This window comes from Liolophura sinensis, chromosome 6 (genome assembly GCF_032854445.1).
Source record: "Liolophura sinensis isolate JHLJ2023 chromosome 6, CUHK_Ljap_v2, whole genome shotgun sequence".
Lineage (NCBI taxonomy): Eukaryota > Metazoa > Mollusca > Polyplacophora > Chitonida > Chitonidae > Liolophura > Liolophura sinensis.
The window spans coordinates 46,721,425-46,743,137 of record NC_088300.1 but is presented as its reverse complement, the minus strand read 5'-3'; the positions used below and the strand labels follow the sequence as shown (position 1 = coordinate 46,743,137).

General features: G+C 38.3%; 2 protein-coding genes across 2 annotated transcripts in view; one reads left to right on the top strand and one right to left on the bottom strand.

Moving 5' to 3' along the window:
• Positions 1-310: 310 nt before the first annotated feature.
• Positions 311-11,525, bottom strand: LOC135467617 (eukaryotic translation initiation factor 3 subunit M-like). The gene is made up of 10 exons (XM_064745393.1): positions 11,462-11,525; positions 7,293-7,431; positions 6,926-7,067; positions 5,557-5,677; positions 4,097-4,191; positions 3,368-3,451; positions 2,754-2,853; positions 2,283-2,364; positions 1,422-1,565; positions 311-1,147 (listed from the first exon to the last, which is right to left on the bottom strand). The coding sequence occupies exons 1-10, from the start codon at positions 11,501-11,503 to the stop codon at positions 945-947; spliced, it is 1,152 nt and encodes a 383-aa protein (XP_064601463.1). The 5' UTR covers positions 11,504-11,525; the 3' UTR covers positions 311-944.
• Positions 11,526-11,770: 245 nt separating this feature from the next.
• The window catches only part of LOC135466166 (cysteine--tRNA ligase, cytoplasmic-like), a 160,032-nt gene continuing 150,089 nt past the window's right edge, over positions 11,771-21,713 (top strand). Inside the window, exons 1-2 of the mRNA XM_064743543.1 lie at positions 11,771-11,902; positions 20,865-20,956. Of these exons, the coding sequence (XP_064599613.1) occupies positions 11,806-11,902; positions 20,865-20,956 (189 nt within the window). The 5' untranslated portion in view covers positions 11,771-11,805. The remainder of the gene's footprint in view (positions 11,903-20,864; positions 20,957-21,713) is intronic.

Genomic DNA, 21,713 nt, shown 5'->3' with positions numbered 1-21,713 from the left:
GCGGCTGTACAGACGGCCTTGTGACATTTGACAAGGGCAGATAACTGCATCAGGTTTTTAAATGGAGCAAGCTCTGATGTTGGCTTGGGGACAGCCTTGGCGGAACAAAATTTTGCTAAACGTTATGTCAGATCAATCTCGAAACAGCCGTAACTACACCACTGAGAGCTGCATTAGTACATACACAAATGACTTTCATGGTCAAGGGCTGGTCATTTTGCAGGGAAATCTATTTGGTGGCTCAGTACCTAAGCCTGAAACAACATCCTTTTCATCAATAACAGCAGACAAATTCATCAAAAAATCTATGTTAGTTTGGATCAATGGATTTAATTATTACGCACCATGACTGGTCAGCATATTTCCACGTCATGAAAATAATACCATAGAATCAAAGGTGATACAGAAGTGACACAACAGAATAGAGAAGTCTCCTCAAAATGTTTCTGAATGAGGGTAATGAATAAATAGTAAATCTGATCTTAATGAATCTGGCAGCCATCTCTAAAATTCTTTGACTCAAAAAATGACCATGCTAAATTATTTCTTGTTACTAACCTAAGTTATGCAGCCGTGGAAATCATACCATGACTCGCTTACTGAGTACGATTTTTCTACAGACATTCTGCGTGCGAGTTGACATTCTACATTTCATTCAATTTGTAGCATTCAACTAAGATCAAATGACAGTTTACATGTTGACTTGTCAACTTTGTTGAATTGGTTATGCCAAACCGTATTGTGTCAACGTGGCTTTATATGTTTGTATGTCTGAAGGCAACCATCATAAAAGTGCATGTATTACTGCACTCCACAAAATAGTTCTGATACCATTATTACAAGTTCTTGAAGTTATGTAGCCGGTTACACTGGCATTCCAGTCAAAGAGGCCAGATATCTACTGTCACTTCTGTGGCATTGGCGTTAAGGTGAGATAGCAGTTGTCACTGAGCTGCAGGGCCTGTTGGCATCATAGCCAGAGTCTGTAAGCTGTTCCTCACGGCTTCCAAGTTCGAATGCCATTCCTCCAGGTATTGGCGTAACATCTGCCAGTGTTGTCTTCCAAACGTACGCTGTGTTGTGTAACTGATGATTACTTTCTTCTGAGTCTGGTCAATTTTTGCTCGTACTGATTTGGTCTTCAAAACTGGAAGAGGAGGAAAAAGAAATAAGTGTCTGTTTTGATCTCTGAATCTTTCTCACCTACAATTTCTAATGCCAGTCACAGATATGTTATTGTTTAGTGACAAACTAAACAACACATGAGCTTGAAAAAAGGCAGCAAGAGAAACCAAAAATGTTTCACTCCTTAACCACCGGTTAATTATCCTTCATAAAAAAAAGAAACAAAGAACGCATTAAATAATATATGCCGTTTTCCAGAGGGGAGGACAAGTGACAAATTTGTAGTTAATACTAACTTTCTATGATGAAATCTTCAACATCATCTTCATTCAGTTCCATTTCTTTCTGAATCTGTTCAAATTCAACTTCTTTCTTTCCTTCTGCCAACTGCATAAAGGTCAGCAAACGCATTTTCTTCAGGTTCTGTTCATGAGACAAGCCTGAAAAATGGTAGAAATCAACACATCAGGTCCTGTTCATGAGGCAAGGATGCAAGACGAATTCAACATATCATGAGATAAATATCCAAGACAAGAGACCATGTCAGATTCGATTCACGAGAAAAGCCTGCAAAATGTGAGGAATCAACACTTCAGGTTCTATTCATGCAAAGTGTAAAACAAGAGAATTCGACATATCACACCCTGTTCATGAGACAAACCTACGAGACGAGAGAATTCAACATATTATGAGACAAGTATGAAAGACACGAGAAACGAGCCTATCCAGTTCTCTTCATGAGACAAGCCTGCAAGATTAGACAGCAGGATGATTGATGTTTGCTTCGTTTATTTATTTATTTGACCGGTGTTCTACGCCGCACTTATATTAATATTTCACTTATACGACGGAGGCCAGCATTATGGTGGGAGGAAACCGAGCAAAGCCCGGGGGAAACCCAACACCATCGGCAGGTCGCTGGCAGACCTTCCCTTGTACAGCCAGAGAGGAAGCCAGCATGAGCTGGACTTGAACTCACAGTGACCGCATTGGTGAAAGGCTCCTGGGTCATTACGCTGCGGTAACGGGCTAACCAACTGAGCCACGGAGGCCCCGTGTTTGCTTTGTTAGTATAACCAATGCTGAGTTGAGGTGTTAGTAATGAGAAAATATCTCTACAAAATATGTGCTAATTTTGTGCTAGAATCTGAACTTACCTAATGATGTGACAAAATCTGTGTTGTTTTTGTAGAACTGCAAGTACTGAGTTAACTTTCCTGAGACAAATATTGTGAGAAGCTGAAAAAACAAAACAACAGAAAATGTTTCTATCAATTCAGTGCAAAAGTAAATGTTGAGTCATACATAAATCTATCTGCTATTACAAATGATCAAAAATACAAGCAGACAATTCTTCTGAAAACACCATCCCCAAAACATGTTGTGTCTTGGAAAAAATGTAAACCTTCTGAACATTTCTTAGACCATTAAGCAAAATCTGGAGATGAATTAAAACAAACCATCAATATGCATCCTGTGCTTGTCAAATCAAAAAAAAAACAACAAAAAAACAGCAGCACTGCTGGAGAAAATATAGATGAAATCTAGCCGCAACTCCATCAATGTTTAGAGAATCAAGAGAAACACAGAAATCATTAGAATTGCACATGCCACAACTGATGACTTACATCATGTATGAGTTCTCCTTCCAGGAATTTCACAGGTTTCAATGTTAGTAAATGGTCCATCAGGTAGGTGTTTGGGTCTGCCAGACAAGTTACTATACACCTGAAACAAGAGACATCATTTACATTCTGCATCATCGTGGCTTCTGACTGACACAACTCCACTGAATAGTGTCTTGTGTTCTCCAGTAAAGACGGCTGTTAGGGTGTTTGTCTATCGTTAGGTTTAAAAGTTTCCAAGCTTTGAATAACATTTGCCTGAACAATATTTCCAGAAGAAAAATCCTTTAATAATGCAGTCCCTTGATCACATTATCTCTGATCTAGTTTGTTTAGAACACTGTCATATCAAACAGTTAATAAACAGCTTCCAAATCTGGATTGGACCGTCATAAAAAAAACATATATGATCTGGCCCAATGTAGTGTGACAACACTCAGTTTAGGATTAGGTCAGGTGTGTTTACCGAGCGGTTAGAACTGGAGCGGCATACGGGTAGGCTGCAGCCACCCCCACCTACCCCCTAAAAAGCCTCAACCTCCCATACAAAGCTCAAACAAGATTCAGTCTGACAAAGGCTCTATATGTTGAGCTAATAAACTCAATGACCACAATACCTGTGAGCATCATCTCTGGCTTGAGAGGCGTTGTCTTCTGTGTATGTCCCTAGCAACTCTATCATCACTTTTGTGGCATTTTCGCTGAAAACAATACCAGATTTTGAATCTAGATCCAGAAAGTGAACCAGTGCAGGCATCCGTTCCCTTCGTCACCCTGTCTCACATTTAAAGACAATCATTTAAAGAACATACAACTAAAAGCAACAAGCCAAGTAAAATTTCCATAAAGCAGCTTGAAGTCTTTCATATGATGCAGTGACTGTTGTTGATGCATTTTATCTTTCAAAGGGTTTTGCTGCAAAGCTGTCTGCTGCCTGTTGGCAGTACCAGTGTTGTCGGGTAGTGCAGTTCAGAGCTCTAGAACTGCTTAGTTTTACCTCTTGATCATGCGGATGGTGTCAGCTGTCAAAGGCTTTATGTTTACGTTTTTTTGTTTTACGTAATTTCACAATCTAATAATTTATTTGAATGGTATTTATGCCATACTCAAAAATAAGACAGTCTGATAAGAATGACTACCAGGTTGTCTGTGGTGGTAAATAGAGACAGGTCATTGAGTATACCGACTCCTTGGATGTCCACATTGTTTTAATCTTGCATCTTGTATTATCATAGCCTGTATTCAGGAATGAGGTTTTCAAGACGCGAAGGGATTAATATCTTAGGTTCTAGCCTCAGTTTGTTCTTGTACATTTTGTGTTTCAGATAAACATGCTTAATGCAAACCTCATTTTGGTTTCTTGAAATGCGCCATGTACAGTCCTCAGCAAGTGCTGGACCTTCTGTGTGCTGAGCTCCCATTTCTCTATCCACAGCTTGATCTGAAAACAATAATGTACTGTGACAATGGAATACTGATGGATGATGACTCACAAGGTAACTTCACAGGTGTTTAAGGTTATACAGGTAACCTTTTGCCTTGGAGGAATTACAGGGAGAATGGATAACTGACGAGTCATGGAATTTGCTTCTGTCCCAGTCTCTCACCAGAACACCAACAAAAAAACAAATTTGCTGAAATCTCCTTTAGCCCCTAACGGGTATTTTATACATGGTGTATAAGCACTGGTCTAATTACAAAATACATGTATTTCATGTTACAATGACTGACCATCGGGTTCCAGACAATTTGTGGTAGTGTGAACTTGCAGCATGACCTAGTTTTTTTTTTTTTTTTTTTTTTGATTGGTGTTTTACGCCGTACTCAAGAATATTTCACTTATACGACGGCGGCCAGGCAGCATGACCTAGGGATATCACTAAAGGTGAAATGAAAATTGTTGCAAAACAAAGTTGTTTTTTTGGGATGTTGCAAAATTCAATTAAAGCTGTTATCCAACAGCGTTGCTGGGGTCCATGCGACTAGACTATTACCACTTCTGGAAGCCTGATGTCTATATAGTTCATGAAAATGGTAAAAAAACACCAAAAAATGTAAAGGAATGTAGTGGATTTGAACCCTACTCTGCCAAGCATCATTTACAATTGGCCAAGTACTTGAAGACCAGAATAAAAGATTAGGTGGCTTTGATCTTCTGCCAACAACCAAGGATAAAATACAGAAAGAACACATTGTTGTGAAGTTAGTGCCCCCAGAGCAGAAGACAGAAGAATACATTGTTGCAGATGCCTATTCCAACTGTAAACTGCAGTCAATGGTTGCAGACAGTCTAGCATGAAGCTCCCGTGTTGTTTATATAGGACGGTTTTGTCAAAGTTTTGTTGGTTTTTTGGTCAAAACATGAAAACAACACAAAGTACAAAAATAATTCTTGCACATTTGTAATCGTGAAGTCAATGGGCATCAGACAGTGTGTTTGTTTAATGATTTCAAGCAGTTTTAAAAACTGGTCTACTTTTGAGCCAAGTTCATTGGTTAGTTTTGGCTTTATTTGCATACCAAACTAAAAGTTTTTTACGATATGGGTAGGGTGATCCACCTAAAAACTGGAAATGAAACCTTTATCTCTACAGGTTTAGCCGTTTACTTAGCCGTTAACTAGGTTATCGCATTTTGTACTTTTCACAAATAAGTTCACGGCATGTGAATTTTGTTCTGTAATAAGTGATAAAATATTTGACTTCCATGAGGGTGATGAAGTTTCACTCACTGAAGGCTGAAGAAAATAGCCTGCGATGACATAAGCTTAACGACTATGAATTTTAGACAGGCATTATTACCACACCTTCTCCAAGTCTGTGGGAACCAGGTGAAGTAAATCTGTTTGGCCACCTAATCTCACCAGACTACAGTAAACTGTGTACCGGTTGGGTGAAGATTCATCAATTCCAAGTAGATTCAATAACCTGGAACAGACAATAATATACAGGCACCAGATAAGAAAACATGTAACGTGTAAGTAACACAAATGAAATAGAAACTCAGAACATAGAATGACAGAAACACACTGTCATTCCCATTTTGTACCTGTGCTACTGATTCAAAGTGAAATGTACAAAAAAAATGAATAGTCCAGGCGGGTGGTTCTAGCCTGTGTTCTCACTGTGGTATGACCTCTTTGGTGGCCTAATGGATAAATTGTCTGCCTCAAAGTCGGGAGACCCGGAATCAAAAACAATACTTGTTGCTGCCCCGCTCGGTGCTCAGCATAGAGAGGTTAGAGCAAGGAAACAGGACTGGTTGGCCTGGTGTCAGTGTAATGTGACTGGGTGGGGTGTCATGTCTGGTGCCTTCAGAATGATACTTCAGTGGAGGCAGCACTTTGATGGCATAGAAGTGCCCTGCCCCAAGAAGACACAGTATACATGTATGTAAAAAATTGTTTAGTATGTTGTTAAATCCCTACCATTCATTCATTCACTCACTATGATATGTCTGAAATGTTGTCATGGTGATGTTAAACCTGATTCATTATTTTGTAGACAGTGAGTGAGTGAGTGAGTGAGTGCTTGGGGTTTAACGTCGTACTCAACAATTTTTCAGTCATATGACGACGAAGGAATCCTTAGGGTGCATGTACGTGTAATGTGCCTCCTTGCTGCAGGACGGATTTCCACCGCTCTTTTATTTAGTGCTGCTTCACTGAGACGACTTACCGAAGGCAAGTAAGCCGCCCCGCCCGAGCCATTATACTGATACGGGTCAACCAGTCGTTGCACTATCCCCTTCATGCTGAACGCCAAGCGAGGAAGTTACAACTTCCTCTTTTAAAGTCTTAGGTGTGACTCGATCAAGGATTGATCCTGGATCTACTGGTCCCGAAGCTTTGTAGGCAGTGAGTAAAAGTATTAACAATGTTAGATCAGGTACCAGTTTATATTGTTTATTGGACAATACCCAATTATAATTACAGTCATGATAACATATTACAACAGATAATAACAAGACAATGTCTCTATCTGTATAATAAAATAGAACAAAAATTTTTACAATAAAATAATAATAATAAAAATAGAATGAAAATAGCTGCTCATATATATATATATGAATGTATACATGTATATATAGTGCAATGTTATACTTACATTTAACATTTATATTTATAAATGTTATATATATATATGTATATATATATTTATAAATGTTATACTTGCAATTTTATCCTGACGTGACCACGTTTTTCTCCTTGAGGAGCTTTGCCCACTTTTTCGCAAAATAGCGTTATTACTTCTTCTGCCTTCTCAGCTGGCACAAAAACCATCAGGGAAATGATGCCATTAAATACCATCTCCACATCTGTAAAGAAGCAAGGGGGGAAAAATGCAGCTTATTTCAAATTCTGAACTTATCTCACTTCAACTGAGCGTAGTTTGTTTGTACAAAAGATTTCACCAAGTCAATCTTCACCTCTTCATCAAAAATATTAATAATTACACAATAATTCTCAAGCATACAGTCTTATGGCATTTGTATTGAATAAGCAATCCAAGTATCTCTAGGTACTGTTTCAAATCAAACTACCTGCATCATCTTTGATCTCTTTCCAGCACACTGTGCTAGCTTCTATGATATTTTTCAGGTCTGTCACCAAGCCTGCCTCTGTGTTTTCTTCAGATATCTCTGCTCCGAGTGACTTCAGGTAACTTCGCAATTCCGATGTCTGTTAAACATAGAACAAGATTTATGGACTGAATACAGAAATGAGGACAGTTTCATATTCTAGACATTATTTTATACACATAGCGATAATCAGCAAATTGCCACTGTTGGTATACTGGTATATATTATATGTTGGTAAGACATACCTATGTGTTGATGTCATTGTGTATTCCTACTTTATAACATGAAAATTATTCAGAAAAAAAAAAAAAAAATTATTGAAGGATGTGAATGTCTCCTTGCTTTTTTTATAGTAATTTCATTCTTCTTGGTCCCCACAAAAATGAATATTGTTAAGGTGATCCTATACACTATGACACCGGAGTAATGAACAGGAAAATGTTTTATCTCGCATCAGAAAAATAAATCGGCTTCACTGGACAACAAAGATCATGTGAATACTCCCATTTTCTGTAGCCGACTTAATACTTGTTTGACTAGGTTATCTCCCTTTGTTCAGTCGTGAAAACAATGATAAATTTGTTAATAACATCAGACACATTGTCAGAAAATGTATTTTTTGAGTCCATTTTTGTAACAACATGTGGTGTGGAAGGGCAGATCTAGTGGAGAATGACAGGGGAGGTCTGAGGTCTGACTATCACAGTGCAACAGGCCAGGGTCCAGGTGGCTGCTAGGCCCCTTGAACCTTTATCATCGTAGACAGCCAGAGATGCATTCTCAGCCATTTCTAGGATAATAATTTCCTTTGTGTACTGTAATATTTTTTCCCTTGGTACATATTTGGGGTTAAAGTTCTATGGAGCAACGTACGTTGTGGACAGCAGTCCCTCTGCCAATGTCTTCTTATGTTGGAACCTGCAATCTTTCTCTCTCCTCTTAGTTGCTTTTGATTTTTTCTATGCAGTATATTGACATTTATATAAAGACAAAATATAGAGCAGGTACTGCAGTAGTTTTGTGCAATCGTGCAGAGAGCTCTATACTGTACGAAACCCTGACGGACTATATATAAATGTCAATATGGTGTGTAGAAAACATCAAATAAACGGACTGGCTATGAGTCTACGCTTCAGCTGAATGACTGCGGTTATTTGCATACATTGTGGGAAAGAGGAAAACATCCATGGACCAAGCTAAGTTAATGACAATCCACTCCGTATTTGGTAGAAACGTGCGGCTGAAAACGAAAGAGTGTTAATGACCAGGGTCCAGGGCCAACTTAGGCCCCTGAAAGCAATGCCATTTTAGATTGTCATATAGACATATTCTTAAAAGATTGTTGTATGTTTGAGTTCTCTGAAAGAGTACGAAGCGGAAACTGACGAAAATTTTTAGGAGTCCTGGTTCCAAGTGAAACACTGAGGCCCCGACTTCTGCAGAAGAACCACAGATGAACATCTTTGGTGAAATGTTTTCACCATGTACAAGGCTTCGAAAAAGAGCCTTATCTGATTGACGGATAACAGCTTCATAAATCTTTTGATTGCACGTTATTTATTAAAACCAAAAAGAATCCACTTAAAAATTTTATAGGCCTAGTAGTCAAAGTTGTGTATTAACGTAAAAAAGAAAGATAAATAAGAATCTGTCATGTAGGTAGTTAATCTGTTTGATTGAGCAATAATGATTTTTATCTAACCATCTATGCCACACAGAAAAGAAAAATCACACATGGATTATGCTACGTCGCTATATAAAATGAGGACAATAAACAATGCTTTCTACAGATGTCAACAGACTGCAACACACAAAGTGCGCTGTTTAACTAGATGCCGTAGGGTTATATACATACAACAAAGGAAGGGGATTTTGATATCACAGCAATACGCACTCTAAGCAATCAAAGCATTACTGTGCATTTCATTTTACTTAAGCTAATATTATTTGGGGGTTTGTGTTCTTGTCCAAGAACTGGGAAATCAGGCCTTTCATCTTTTTAGTGGGATCTTACCACTTGAACTTTTTTGAGCGAACACTGTTTATATACTTTCTGTCAAATTAGCGATGGCATTTCACAGCAATACGTATGCTTCAAAGATTTATATTCTCTCACTGTCGTCGAGTACGTAACCAGTGAGCTCTGAATTAAAGCATTTAAATGTGTTACAAAGCCCTACAAAGTTATATAGCTAAATGTATATACACTACTATCTTTGTCTTGAAATACCTGTGGATAATATGTTACAAACTATCTTTTTTAAAGCAATCTAAAAAGGCTGTGGCTTTCCGCTACTCCCTCTCCTCACTGAAACTAGCTCTCAGATGTATGTTATGTTCCACCAAAATGGACATGTGGTCAGTAATAAATGGAAAGTCTGCTCACAACTCAGGCACTTGTGGTTTACTGCCGCAAGTGTTTTATCCACACAGGTAAGGCAGCATTGTTAATTCAATAATTAAATGGCAACCATCCATGTTCCATTCTTATATGAGCTTCATACAGGTGTGGTGAGGAAGACAAAAGGTTGGTAGACTCAAGACAATTCTGCGAATATAATGCCTAATGCAGTAGGGTGTTGAATGTTCCCCTGCAAATAAAGCCACACAACCATCAACTTTAAATATTGGATAGCATAGTTTGTACAACACAGATGGAAAGACGGCATGATGAGCGTATTAATTTACAAACCTATGGGAGTCTCTAAACTAGTAACATGGTATTTTATCGAACTGATGTTTGCGCAGTACTCAAGAATATTTCACTTATATGAAGATGGCTAGCATTATGGTGGTAAAAATTGGGCAGAGCCTGGGGAGAAACCTATGACAATCAACAGGTTTCTAGCAGACCTTTCTATGTAAGATTGGAGAGGAGGCCAGCAAGAGTTGAACTCGCATCGACCACATAGGTGAGTGGCTCCAGGGTCATTGCGCTATGCTGGCACGCTAACCACATCGACCACTGAGGCCCCGTTTTTTTTTTAAAGTGAATGCCTCCTTACTCTAGGAAAACAAACAGCAATGGTATCAAATGGAATAACACAAGTATCCCTCATCATCCCCTCAAATGCTACACAAGCAGCTCTCCTTTGCTATCCTGAACACACTGATGTTTCCACTGTATGATATGGTTGTCCATAATCCCTGTCCATTGCTGATGTAAGTCAGACTGGTGATATTCTGTACCATGTACATGGTTTACAAAGGCCATCACCTATGTTCAAAATTGCCAGATACTGGGTAATACTCTGACAGTAGCCTATGCAGCTATTTCTGAGAAGGCTTTCATATGGGGTAACGTGGTAAATAGAGAAGTATTGGGTATAAGCCCAGTCGGCATATCACGCACTTCACACAGGTTGAGACGGGTGTGGGTGGGGGCTCTCGCGAACTAACGTGGCTGAAAGGCGAGATTGTACAGCAGCTGCTAACGATGCCGTAAAGCAGAAAGACCCAGTTATGCCAGATTTGTATTCAGTCTAGCAAGTACTGTAAATTCTCGCCTTTTAGCTTCGTTAGCATGCGTGAGCTCCCACCTTCTTTTGTACATATCTGTGTCAACTTGTGTGTCTCCTGATATGCTTACTGCCAAGAGATTATATGGCAGCTTCAAATATGGCGTGTGACTGACAGATGATTCTCCTGGTTATGTATATGGAGAGGCTTTGGTCCAGTGCACATTTGTTAGGTGAAGAATATCACTAACATCGGCATGCATAGGATGTAGAAATGCAAAACCACGTCAGACAGCGGACAGCGTTTAGTATGCTGCAAACCGAGAAGTACAGGATAAGTCTGCGCTTGAATATTGGGCTGTTTGTACATTTACAAGTAAACATAGTCCCATAGAGCTACTGTACAAATTGTGCAACGTTACTTTACTTATATCATGAGGACTCCTTCCGGAAATAGTTTGACATATGCTTCACAGCAATAGCATCACCAAGAAACCACTTTCCGTGAGTCCTAAGTGGCGGTACAACGCACGTGCCAATGGAGGTGCGCATATGACGTGGTTTACCTGATAATTTACATGCATGCAGGGGAATACCTCGTGTAAAGATGGCTCAGCAAGAGCACTAGTCCGATGGGAAAGAAACAGGTAAAGCCAAAAACACTTATTTTACCTGATCTGGGATATCAAGGTCGATGAAAGCTGGGACACTCATTTTGTCATGCCTTTCTCCGCCGGCAAAGTTAGAATGCGAAAACGAGGCTGCCATGTGAATGTACACAAAGCTGTAAAACTGCTTAAATAAATTCAGTGAAAGAATAACTATCTCAGTGCAAAAAAATACTTTAATATTGATATTTCAATGTCTTTTTACTGCAAGACATTCATTTAATGGTGTGATTTAGATAGGTAGGCTGGCTGTATTTTGGTTCGAGATGGTATTGGTGTGGCGAGTACTCGCCACAAATATAACGCGGTCTGATGAAACCACGTCGCCAGAAAGTTCACTGAAGTTGGATGTTGCGGACAACATCTCTGAGGTCTGGCAAACTTGTACTTGTGTGGGGAAGAGTGGTTTGTTCTGTGAGGAAGATGACGGAATCTCAAAGTAACGGTGAGAATATCCTAATGAATGAACTGTTGAATCACATGAAGTTAATTCAAATTCATTTAAAGTTACTGGTACCGGTAGCCAAATATGCCGTGGTATCCTGTAAATTAACACGTTCACTTCCATCAGCAATTAAGTGTCATCACTTTTATTTACGTAAACGATTCTGTAAGAAATCAATCTCTTTTTTCCTATTCGTAAATCAGTGGGCAGAGCATCTTGACCGTTCTTATCGCTTAATTTCAGTACATAGTTATTTTCTCATAGTTTCGCTCAGTTGGTTAGCGCGCTACGGCAACATAATGACCCAGGATGCTCTCATCAATGCAGTTGTTTTGAGTTCAAGTCCAGCTCATGCTGGCGTCCTCCCCGGCCGTATGTGGGAAGGTCTTCAGCAACCTGCAGATGGTGATGGGTTTTTTCCCGGGCTCTGCCTGGTTTCCTCCCACCATAATGCTGGCCGCTGTCGTAAAAGTGAAATATTCTTGAGTACAGGGTAAAACACCAATCAAATAAATAAATAAATAAATAAATAAATAAATAAGTAAATAAGTCACATTAGTTCTGGAAACATTGAATTAACCCACGTGCGTTGACATTCTTGTGAATGTGAATGCTTCTACAGTCATAAAAACAGATATTTTTGGTAGATTGCTGTGTGTTGTATATTAATGTGTCCTAAGAAGCCCTAAAAAGTAAGAGGCCTATGTACAAAGGTGCTGTGTAAATTAATTTAATTTTCAGGACTGTGAACTCACTATTGTAGTTCAGCTAAAATGCAATGAAAGACAGTTAATATGTATAGCCTGTATATGCCCCAGATTGTCACTTTGGGCATCAGAACCAAATAATGCAAAACTTTATAATTTCCCATTGAAAATTGCTGATATCAGTAAAAGTTTAATTATTATGTCAATTTAAATGAAATGAGAATTGTAAAAAAATAAAAAACAAAAAAAACAAATCTTATTTCACAAGATTACATTTTGAAGATAGTGTATACTATATGTACTATTCAGCTTAGAAGATATTATAAAAGAAATATGTGCAGTTTTGAGACCATTTTGTTTTTTTCACTTACACAGCATAAGGCTAACACATGTACTGATAGCTTACCACAAAAAATCAGTAAGATCCAGCCCTTGTAGACACTTCTACTCAGTGTAAGTGAGCATTCAGTAAAGTGGACCGTCATGGAACCTTTTGTTGAAATAAAGTAATAGTTTATTATAATCAAGGATAGGACTTACTATCCTTCACTGTGGTCTTATTCCTCCTACACAAGCAGAGAAACAAGTTTGTTATCAGAGAGGAATAATATGGAAACTGTTATGTCACAAGATTATAAGAGTATGTCTGTGACAGAAGAACTTGTGTCAATTGTGTCATGTGGTTGAGATGAATTACACGTATGCATTTGTTTAGCTACAGGTTGTTCTTTCATGCCATAATCAAAATTTTTAACTCTTTGAAGGCACCCAGTTTTATGGATAGAGGTAGTTGAAGTATATACTGTAATTACTAGTGAACATCATTAGCTTGTCATTTGACAGATGCTTCTTATGTAGTGCTTTTAAAGTTTTCATTGAAAAATTCTTTGCTTTTATTCAGAATGATGTTTGTCATAACACTCAACATTATCTTAATACACACACTGAGGGTAACAACATTGGGATACATGTAATGCTTCATTTATTATCCCTGATTACTTAAGTATTAAAACATGCATTTGGATTCCATTACACAGTGCTTATGTTACTTACATGCATTAGGTTGCATCAGAAGGCTGAGAATAATCAATATCGGACAGACTCAGTTACATCACAGTTTTTGTCCTGATTTTCTATGGACTTAATGTCTGTAAATCTGGAATTAAATTGTGTTTTGTGTCATGCGTTAGGGAAGTAGTGATAGGAATTTCTACATTCTCTACTCTCATGAATGGTACCTAGGGTCTCAGTGACAAAATATAGTTGGCAGAACTTGATTGCTTGTTGGGGCTGCTTGTGTGGTCTTACATTGGCGGACCCGTTATCTTTCACACATATGGCATATAAGTTTATATTTTACAATTGGGAAATGTTATCAGTAACTTGCCTATGGTCACTGGCATTGATTTTCTCCAGGTACTCCAATTTTCTCCACCCATAAGACTCACCACCATCATAAATAAAATGAAAAATTTTTGGTAAACAACCATCATATAAATACTGGTAAATGAAAAAAATAATTTTTGTTACTGGCCCTCTTACAATCATCCACCATCATTTACTATAACAGAAGAAGTCTCACTAAATCCAAGTCAAACAGGTAAGACCATTGGCCGATTGTTTACCTTAATTCCTCAACCTTTTTGCATATAAAGGAAAGTTTCAGTGCAATTTATGTACATTTTTACTTTTATTTTGGAGACAAAACTACATGGGTTGGATTGACCAATTTCAGGTGTGCCAGACAGTTTTTGAGCTTGATTTAAGGAGCACAAGTTTATTTTTGATAACCAGTGGCTCTGTATTAGGTGTTGAGCTTGGATCATCTTTGGTTGTAAAGATAGTATTGTACATGTTTGGTCTGAATCATCAGTGATTAGGTGTTGAGATTGGATCACCAGTGATTTGTAGAAATACTGTACATGTTGGATCTGTGTTTTGGTAGGTGTTTGGCTTGGATCATCAATGATATTGGGAGTACATGTTTTCTGAATCACAAGTGACACTAGTCAAGGTGTTTAGCTTGGATCACCAGTGATTTAGGCAGCACATGCTACCTGAATCACAAGCAACACTAGTCTTGGCTCGAATCACCAGTGATTTTTGGAGTACATGTTACCTGGATTATAAGTGACACTAGTGTAGATTTTTATCTTGGATCATCAGTGATTTGGGGACTACGTGTTACCTGAATCACAAGTGATACTAGTCTAGATGGTTAGCTTGGATCACCAGTGATTTAGGCAGCACATGTTACCTGAATCACAAGCAACACTAGTCCAGATGTTTAGCTTGGATCACCAGTGATTTAGGCAGCACATGTTACCTGAATCACAAGTAATACTAGTCTAGATGTTTAGCTTGGATCACCAGTGATTTAGGCAGCACATGTTACCTGAATCACAAGCAACACTAGTCTAGATGTTTAGCTTGGATCACCAGTGATTCTGGGAGTACTTGTTACCTGAATCACCAGTGACTTTAGTGAAGGTGTTGAGCTTGGATCCCCTGTGACTAGGAATTCTGTGCAATGTTTGATGTGGATCACCAATGAGTTTATCGTGGGTGTTGAATTTGGATTGATTGTAGGAAAACTTCATGTGTACATGTTTGATCTGGATCACCAGTGACTCTAGTGTAGGTGGTGAGTTTGGATCACCTATGGTTGTAGGAATACTGTATGTGTTTGTGAGAAACTTGGATCAACAAAGAATTTGGGAGGATACATGTAGGTTTTATAACTGACAAGTGACTTTATTTTAATTTAGATGTTTAGCTGGGATCACCAGTGATTTGTGAACCTGAAGGGTACTCTAGTGAAGGTATTTATCTTGGCTCACCAGTGATTTGGAGGGATACACGTATGTTTTATCTGTGACAATCATTTACATGTAGGTGTTTAGCGTGGATCACCAGTGGTTCTGGAAGTATACTTTAGTGAAGGTGTTAAGCTTTGATCGCCAGTGATTTGGGGAGTGTATACATGTTTGATCTGGATACTTGTGACAATAATTAAGGTGTTAAGCTTTGATCTCCACTGGTTTGGGGAGTGTATACATGTTTGATCTGGATACTTGTGACAATACTTAAGGTGTTAAGCTTTGATCACCAGTGATTTGGGGAGTGTATACATGTTTGATCTGGATACTTGTGACAATACTTAAGGTGTTAAGCTTTGATCTCCACTGGTTTGGGGAGTGTATACATGTTTGATCTGGATACTTGTGACAATACTTAAGGTGTTAAGCTTGGGTCATCAGTGATTTGGGGAGTGTATACATGTTTGATCTGGATACTTGTGACAATAATTAAGGTGTTAAGCTTGGATCACCAGTGATTTGGGGAGTGTATACATGTTTGATCTGGATACTTGTGACAATAATTAAGGTGTTAAGCTTGGATCACCAGTGATTTGGGGAGTGTATACATGTTTGATCTGGATACTTGTGACAATAATTAAGGTGTTAAGCTTTGATCACCAGTGATTTGGGGAGTGTATACATGTTTGATCTGGATACTTGTGACAATAATTAAGGTGTTAAGCTTTGATCACCACTGGTTTGGGGAGTGTATACATGTTTGATCTGGATACTTGTGACAATACTTAAGGTGTTAAGCTTGGGTCATCAGCGATTTGTTTTGGATCACCAGTGACTCTAGTGCAGGTGTTTAGCTAGAATCATCAGTGAACCTGGGAGTACATAGTAATGAAGGAGTTGAGCTTGAGTCATAACAGAGATTCATGGAAGTTCAAATTTTTCAAACAGGAAACTCAAAATTGAATTGTTTTTTCTGGTCCAGATTGCGTTTACTTTGAGTTTGGGCCTCATTTCAGATCACTGAATAGCTTTGACCTAATTTACATTGCCTGTAAAACAGGTATTATTCAGGAAGAAGGGAGCCAAGACCAAGATGTGTTGCAGGAAATTGAAAGGAGAAGAAAACTTAAAAACATAACACTATAGGGTGAAAAGAGCACATTTTTTCCTATCTGGTGGTGAGTGCTGCATAATTTTGCGATTTTTCCTTGCCATACATGTAAAGCCTGAAAATGGCAAAGCTTGTATAAATCGCGGAGTCCATCGCGTCCTCCATCTTTAACACACTGTAATTTATGCTGGGGATGTGTCGCCTCTCAGCCAATGAGAGTCGTTAAAACTTCCGGCTTGTTCGTGTAAACTCGGAACCTATATCCAACATTCGGGTTTCCCGATCGTCAAGCAGAAAAACAAAGTGTACTATTTGCTACCTAATGGGAAGAAGAGTTCTACCAGAAATGTACGAACTGCACTTCGGTGGTTTCCGATGGCAATTCTCCTTCTAACACAGAAGACTTCAGGACTAGTTCTGTGGCAAAATGGAGTTGCCCACAGCATATTTTGGCGCTGACTTTATTTATAATTTATCAACTTGAGGTACATATTAGAATTTTTTTATATGGCATGCACCTGTGAGGAAATGCATACTCTTTTCAAGTGCCTCTACTATGTTTTTCACATCACAACAATGTATCAGTAAAAGGATACGTTTTCTGTCCAACAAAGTTTTTATGGCATTACTGGATTGAAGACTGGCAGCTTGGGAAATCATACCAATTACATACACTTTTGACACCTGTCTAGTGTTTTTGCTTAATATAGGATGTCCCAAACAGTACATTTCTGGTGCCAAAACAAGGGGCTCAAGCTGGAGAGAACATAATGTTTGAAGCCAACTTTAAAAGGGGGCACTCTTGGGGATTTTTTGATGACGTAGGCTTGAAGCGAAAATCTTTAGTCGTGAACCTGTTACTATAAAATTTAAGATCTACACGAATCTGTTTGAATTTGTCACAGTGATTCCTAATTTAAATCAAAAAAAGTAAATTTGTGGAGTAGATTCAGTAAAAATGCAGATTTAATGAGGCCGCAAGATTGACCAGATTCTGCTGGACTGACCATAAAGTTCCTGAAGAACGGAGGTTATGTGATTACCATTAGGTGTTAAAAGGATACACTACAGTCATAAATGAAATATTTTTGAGTACGGTGTAAAACACCAATAAAATACATAAAAGGATGCTTGGTGTTGAATCAGGGGCAGAGACAGACTTCTGCGATGGCGGTCCCTCTTTGAACACTGTAGGTGGGCGGGAGCAACATGGTTCATTTGCTCAGCCTGTGTCAGCCATCACACTCTTGACCACTTCGACTTTTCTCTTATGCAGACTTTGACGGTCAAAGTCAACTGCTCACACTACACATATATTTTCGAATGGAATTCAGTTTTTATTCCAAACTTTAGATACCAGAAAAACACAGAATTGTATTGAATCTGTTAAGCTTGAATCATCAGTAATTTGGGGAGTGTACTCGATTGAATCTGTTAAGCTGAGATCATCAGTGATTTGGAGAAAATGCAAGTATGTTTGTTCTGGATCACCAGTGACACTTGTGTAGGTGTTTAGCTTGAGTTATCAGTGATTTTCGGAGTAAACTGGATTGAATATGTTAAGCTTGGATCATCAGTGATTTTGGGAGAATGCATGTCTGTTTGTTCTCTACTCGAGTGACCCTTGTGCAGGTGTTTAGCTTAAATCATCAGTGATTTTGGGAGTATACTCTATTGAATCTGTTAAGCTTGGATCATCAGTGATTTGAGGAGAATGCAAGTATGAATGTATACCGTAATCAAATCTTATCAGTCTGCTATCAGTAGTCGTGAAACAGTTGTGTAGCAATTAAAAAAGAAAAACAAAAAAGGCCCCCCCCCAAAAAAACAAAGCATTCTTTTTACCTGAGAAAGTCCCCAAATATACCTCAGATGAATATTTTCTTGTGAGTGGTTTAGTGGTTGAGTTATCAGTGATTTCGTAGTAAACTGGATTGAATATGTTAAGCTTGGATCATCAGTGATTTTGGGAGAATGCGTGTCTGTTTGTTCTCTACTCGAGTGACCCTTGTGCAGGTGTTTAGCTTAAATCATCAGTGATTTTGGGAGTATACTCTTTTGAATCTGTTAAGCTTGGATCATCAGTGATTTGAGATGAATGCAAGTATGAATGTATACCGTAATCAAATCTTATCAGTCTGCTATCAGTAGTCGTGAAAAAGTTGTGTAGCAATTAAAAAAGAAAAACAAAAAAAGGACCCCCCCCCCCAAAAAAAACAAAGCATTCTTTTTACCTGAGAAAGTCCCCAAATATACCTCAGATGAATATTTTCTTGTGAGTGGTTTAGTATTGTCTGTAAGTCTTCCGATATGGGAACTCTTGCCAGCACCTCAAATTACATAGAGGACTTAAAGATGTTATGAGAAAAAGGATACTGACCATTCACTTCAGAGGGAGGATTATCCACATTTTTGAGAGAGAGGACAACTTACACCTTGTGACAAATGTGTGTCTGTGCACGTTGTCTCTCCAAAGAATGGTGATCATGGGATGATTCATAATGAAGATGTGATATCTAATCACCATCCACTTTCTTCTATCTTCAGAGGAAAGATTTGACATTTTGTGATCAAAGTGTGTGGGATCACCACATTTCCATGAACTACATGAGTACATACTCTAATTCTTCAGCCTTTTCGTTTGTTTCCAAGGTGTTTTTTAAAGAATGTTCTGCAGGCATTATTCCATGCACACTGTTAAAATGTTATTTTTTGTGTAGCTCTGAAATTGGCCAATCTAACCAATTTAGTTTTGTCCCAAATTAAATGTGCATAAATTGCGCTGAAAGTTGCTCTTTCATATGTGAAAAAGCTGGGCAGTTAAGTTATATCCTTTTTCCAAAGTGTGCGATTATCCATTATCTATGTAGGAAACATTTTACATGTTTCACGGATTGTCTGCTGTAATCTTTAATGAAGATTTCACATAGATGAGACCATCCACTTCTTTAAAGGGAGAACCTTGACCCAATGTGTTTAGGTTCACCTTATTTCAATTTTCCCAAGTGTGTAGCATCATCCATCATCTATATAGTGAAGATTGAAAATCTTGTGACCAAAGTGAATGGTGAATCTCCATGAATTACATGCATGCATCATTTTCCCATGTTTGTAGGATCATCTGCTATCTATGTAACAAGGATTTGATATTGTTTTTCCTGAGTGAAGAATTATCCAGTTTTTTATTTATAATAAAGATTTCACATGTAATGTTCATCCACTTTAATCAGAGGGAGGTTTGTATGACTCGTAACCAAAGTGTTTTGGGTCACATGTCACCTCACAGGAAAACCATTGGGGTGATCGTTCATGGAGAAGATTTTAGTTTGTTTTTTTCCAAAGTGTGTATGATCATTTACTATAGTTGTATGTGGGAATATGTACATCTTTTGCCCAATACGTGCGGAATCACCCACTGTTGATGAAGTTACATTTTGTGATAAAATTCTGACAGATTCTACTGTTTTTTTTCAGAGAATGGTTTATGTATTTGTCAAAAATGTGTAAGACTTCTCTTCGTAAGGAAAGTTTTATTTGATTAATTTGGTTGATGTTTTATGCCATACTCATGAATATTTTCCTTATATGACCTTGGGGGAAAGTTGTACATCGTCTGCTCACAGTTTATTGACCACTCTCTGTCATCACATGTCTTTGTTTGATTGGATAAAGTGTTTAGCTTGTATCATGTTGCGGGGCATTAGAACAAATTAGCACGCCAGCATGGTGTAATGATCCAGGAGCCTCCCACCATTGCGGTCATTGTGAGTTCAAGTCCAGCTCATGATGACTTCCTCTCGGACCTTACATGGGAAAATCTGGCAGCAACCTGTAGTGATTGTGGTTAGCCTAGTTTCCTTCCATCATTATGCTGGCCACTGTCGTATAAGTGAAATATAAGTCGTATAAGTAAAACACCAATCAAATAAATAAATAAATCAAGTTGCTTTCAGCATGATGGTGTATCCTTGTAGCAGCCAGAATCCAATGGCAACATGTTGATAGTGCTGCCTCACTGTAATAACATGCTGAAGACATCAGAAACAACGCCCCACCCAGTCGCACTGTACTGAATATGTGGAACACCAAGATAACCAGTCCTCAGATTTTTGGGATGACTCATTTGGGGTTGAACCCAGGATCTGCCATTATAAGGCAGATACTCTGAGATACTGTACGCCGCTGCAGCTGGTCCCTCTGTCATTGCAGGCATGATGTGGCAATGAAAGTGTTTGTGGCACCCTGCAGTTTTGTATTGAAAGTTCTCTGAAGTTGTTGAAACTGTATCATTGTCTTTATCTGGAACTTTTACATGTATTATACAGTTCGTGAAAAGAGGGTGCAGCCCCCATGGGAGGTCCCCAAGGGAAGTAAGCAGTGTCAGCTGAAACTCTACAACAGCCTCACAAGGCAGAAGGTAAGCTAGATTTAGCTCCCTTTAAGCTATCTTTGTATGCTTTTGCCCTTGACCTTCTGTCCACCACTTGGATGAAAGTCTACAGGTCAGGCCAGTCACCCTAGATTCCTAGTTTTATCTCCAGCATTGGAACCCAATATTTTTTTTTTGCCAGAAATTGTCTTAAAAGGTGAGATTACCATAAAAGATAGCTAAAGTCATGATAGTAAAAATGAAAATTGCTCTGCCACCCGTGCCAATTTACCCAAACATTTTGATGGGAAACTAGGATTGTGATTGGCCTTATATATTATATATACATGTATATCTATGTGTATGACTATCTGTGTTTCATTACTCTGTATCACCTGTGATACTGGTCTTACATTTACAGACACATTTCATGTACCATTACATTGTTGTTTGTTTGTATTTCTTTATTTATTTATTTTTTTAAAATCCACATTCAAAACACAAGTTTCTTGCAGTTGACTGGCTGTATTCTACACAGGTAAGTACATATGTAACACATACCTGCACACATCAGACTGTTAAATGAATTTACCAGAAAGAAGATAGTCTGGAAATATTCAATAAAACCATTCAAATAACTATAATAACCCAAAGTTTTTAGCAGGTAGCACTTAGTGCAATGGCGCTTCAAATTCAGGTCCAGGCTGAATATATCATGATTCTTTTGCAGCATATGAATAATACCTTGCCATTTCGCTGATAAAACATCACTAGAAAGGCAGAAATGAACAATATATTCCACAAC

What these genes read in the sequence shown, in the direction of transcription:
- LOC135467617 (XM_064745393.1), bottom strand. Translation starts at nt 11,503, where the DNA reads ATGAGTGTCCCAGCTTTCATCGACCTTGATATCCCAGATCAG. An exon ending in GGTCACGTCAGGATAAAATT is followed by an intron (nt 5,678 to 6,925) that starts GCAAGTATAACA and finishes TGTCTGTTCCAG; the next exon opens with GTTATTGAATCTACTTGGAA. An exon ending in TTTCAAGAAACCAAAATGAG is followed by an intron (nt 3,452 to 4,096) that starts GTTTGCATTAAG and finishes TATTGTTTTCAG; the next exon opens with CGAAAATGCCACAAAAGTGA.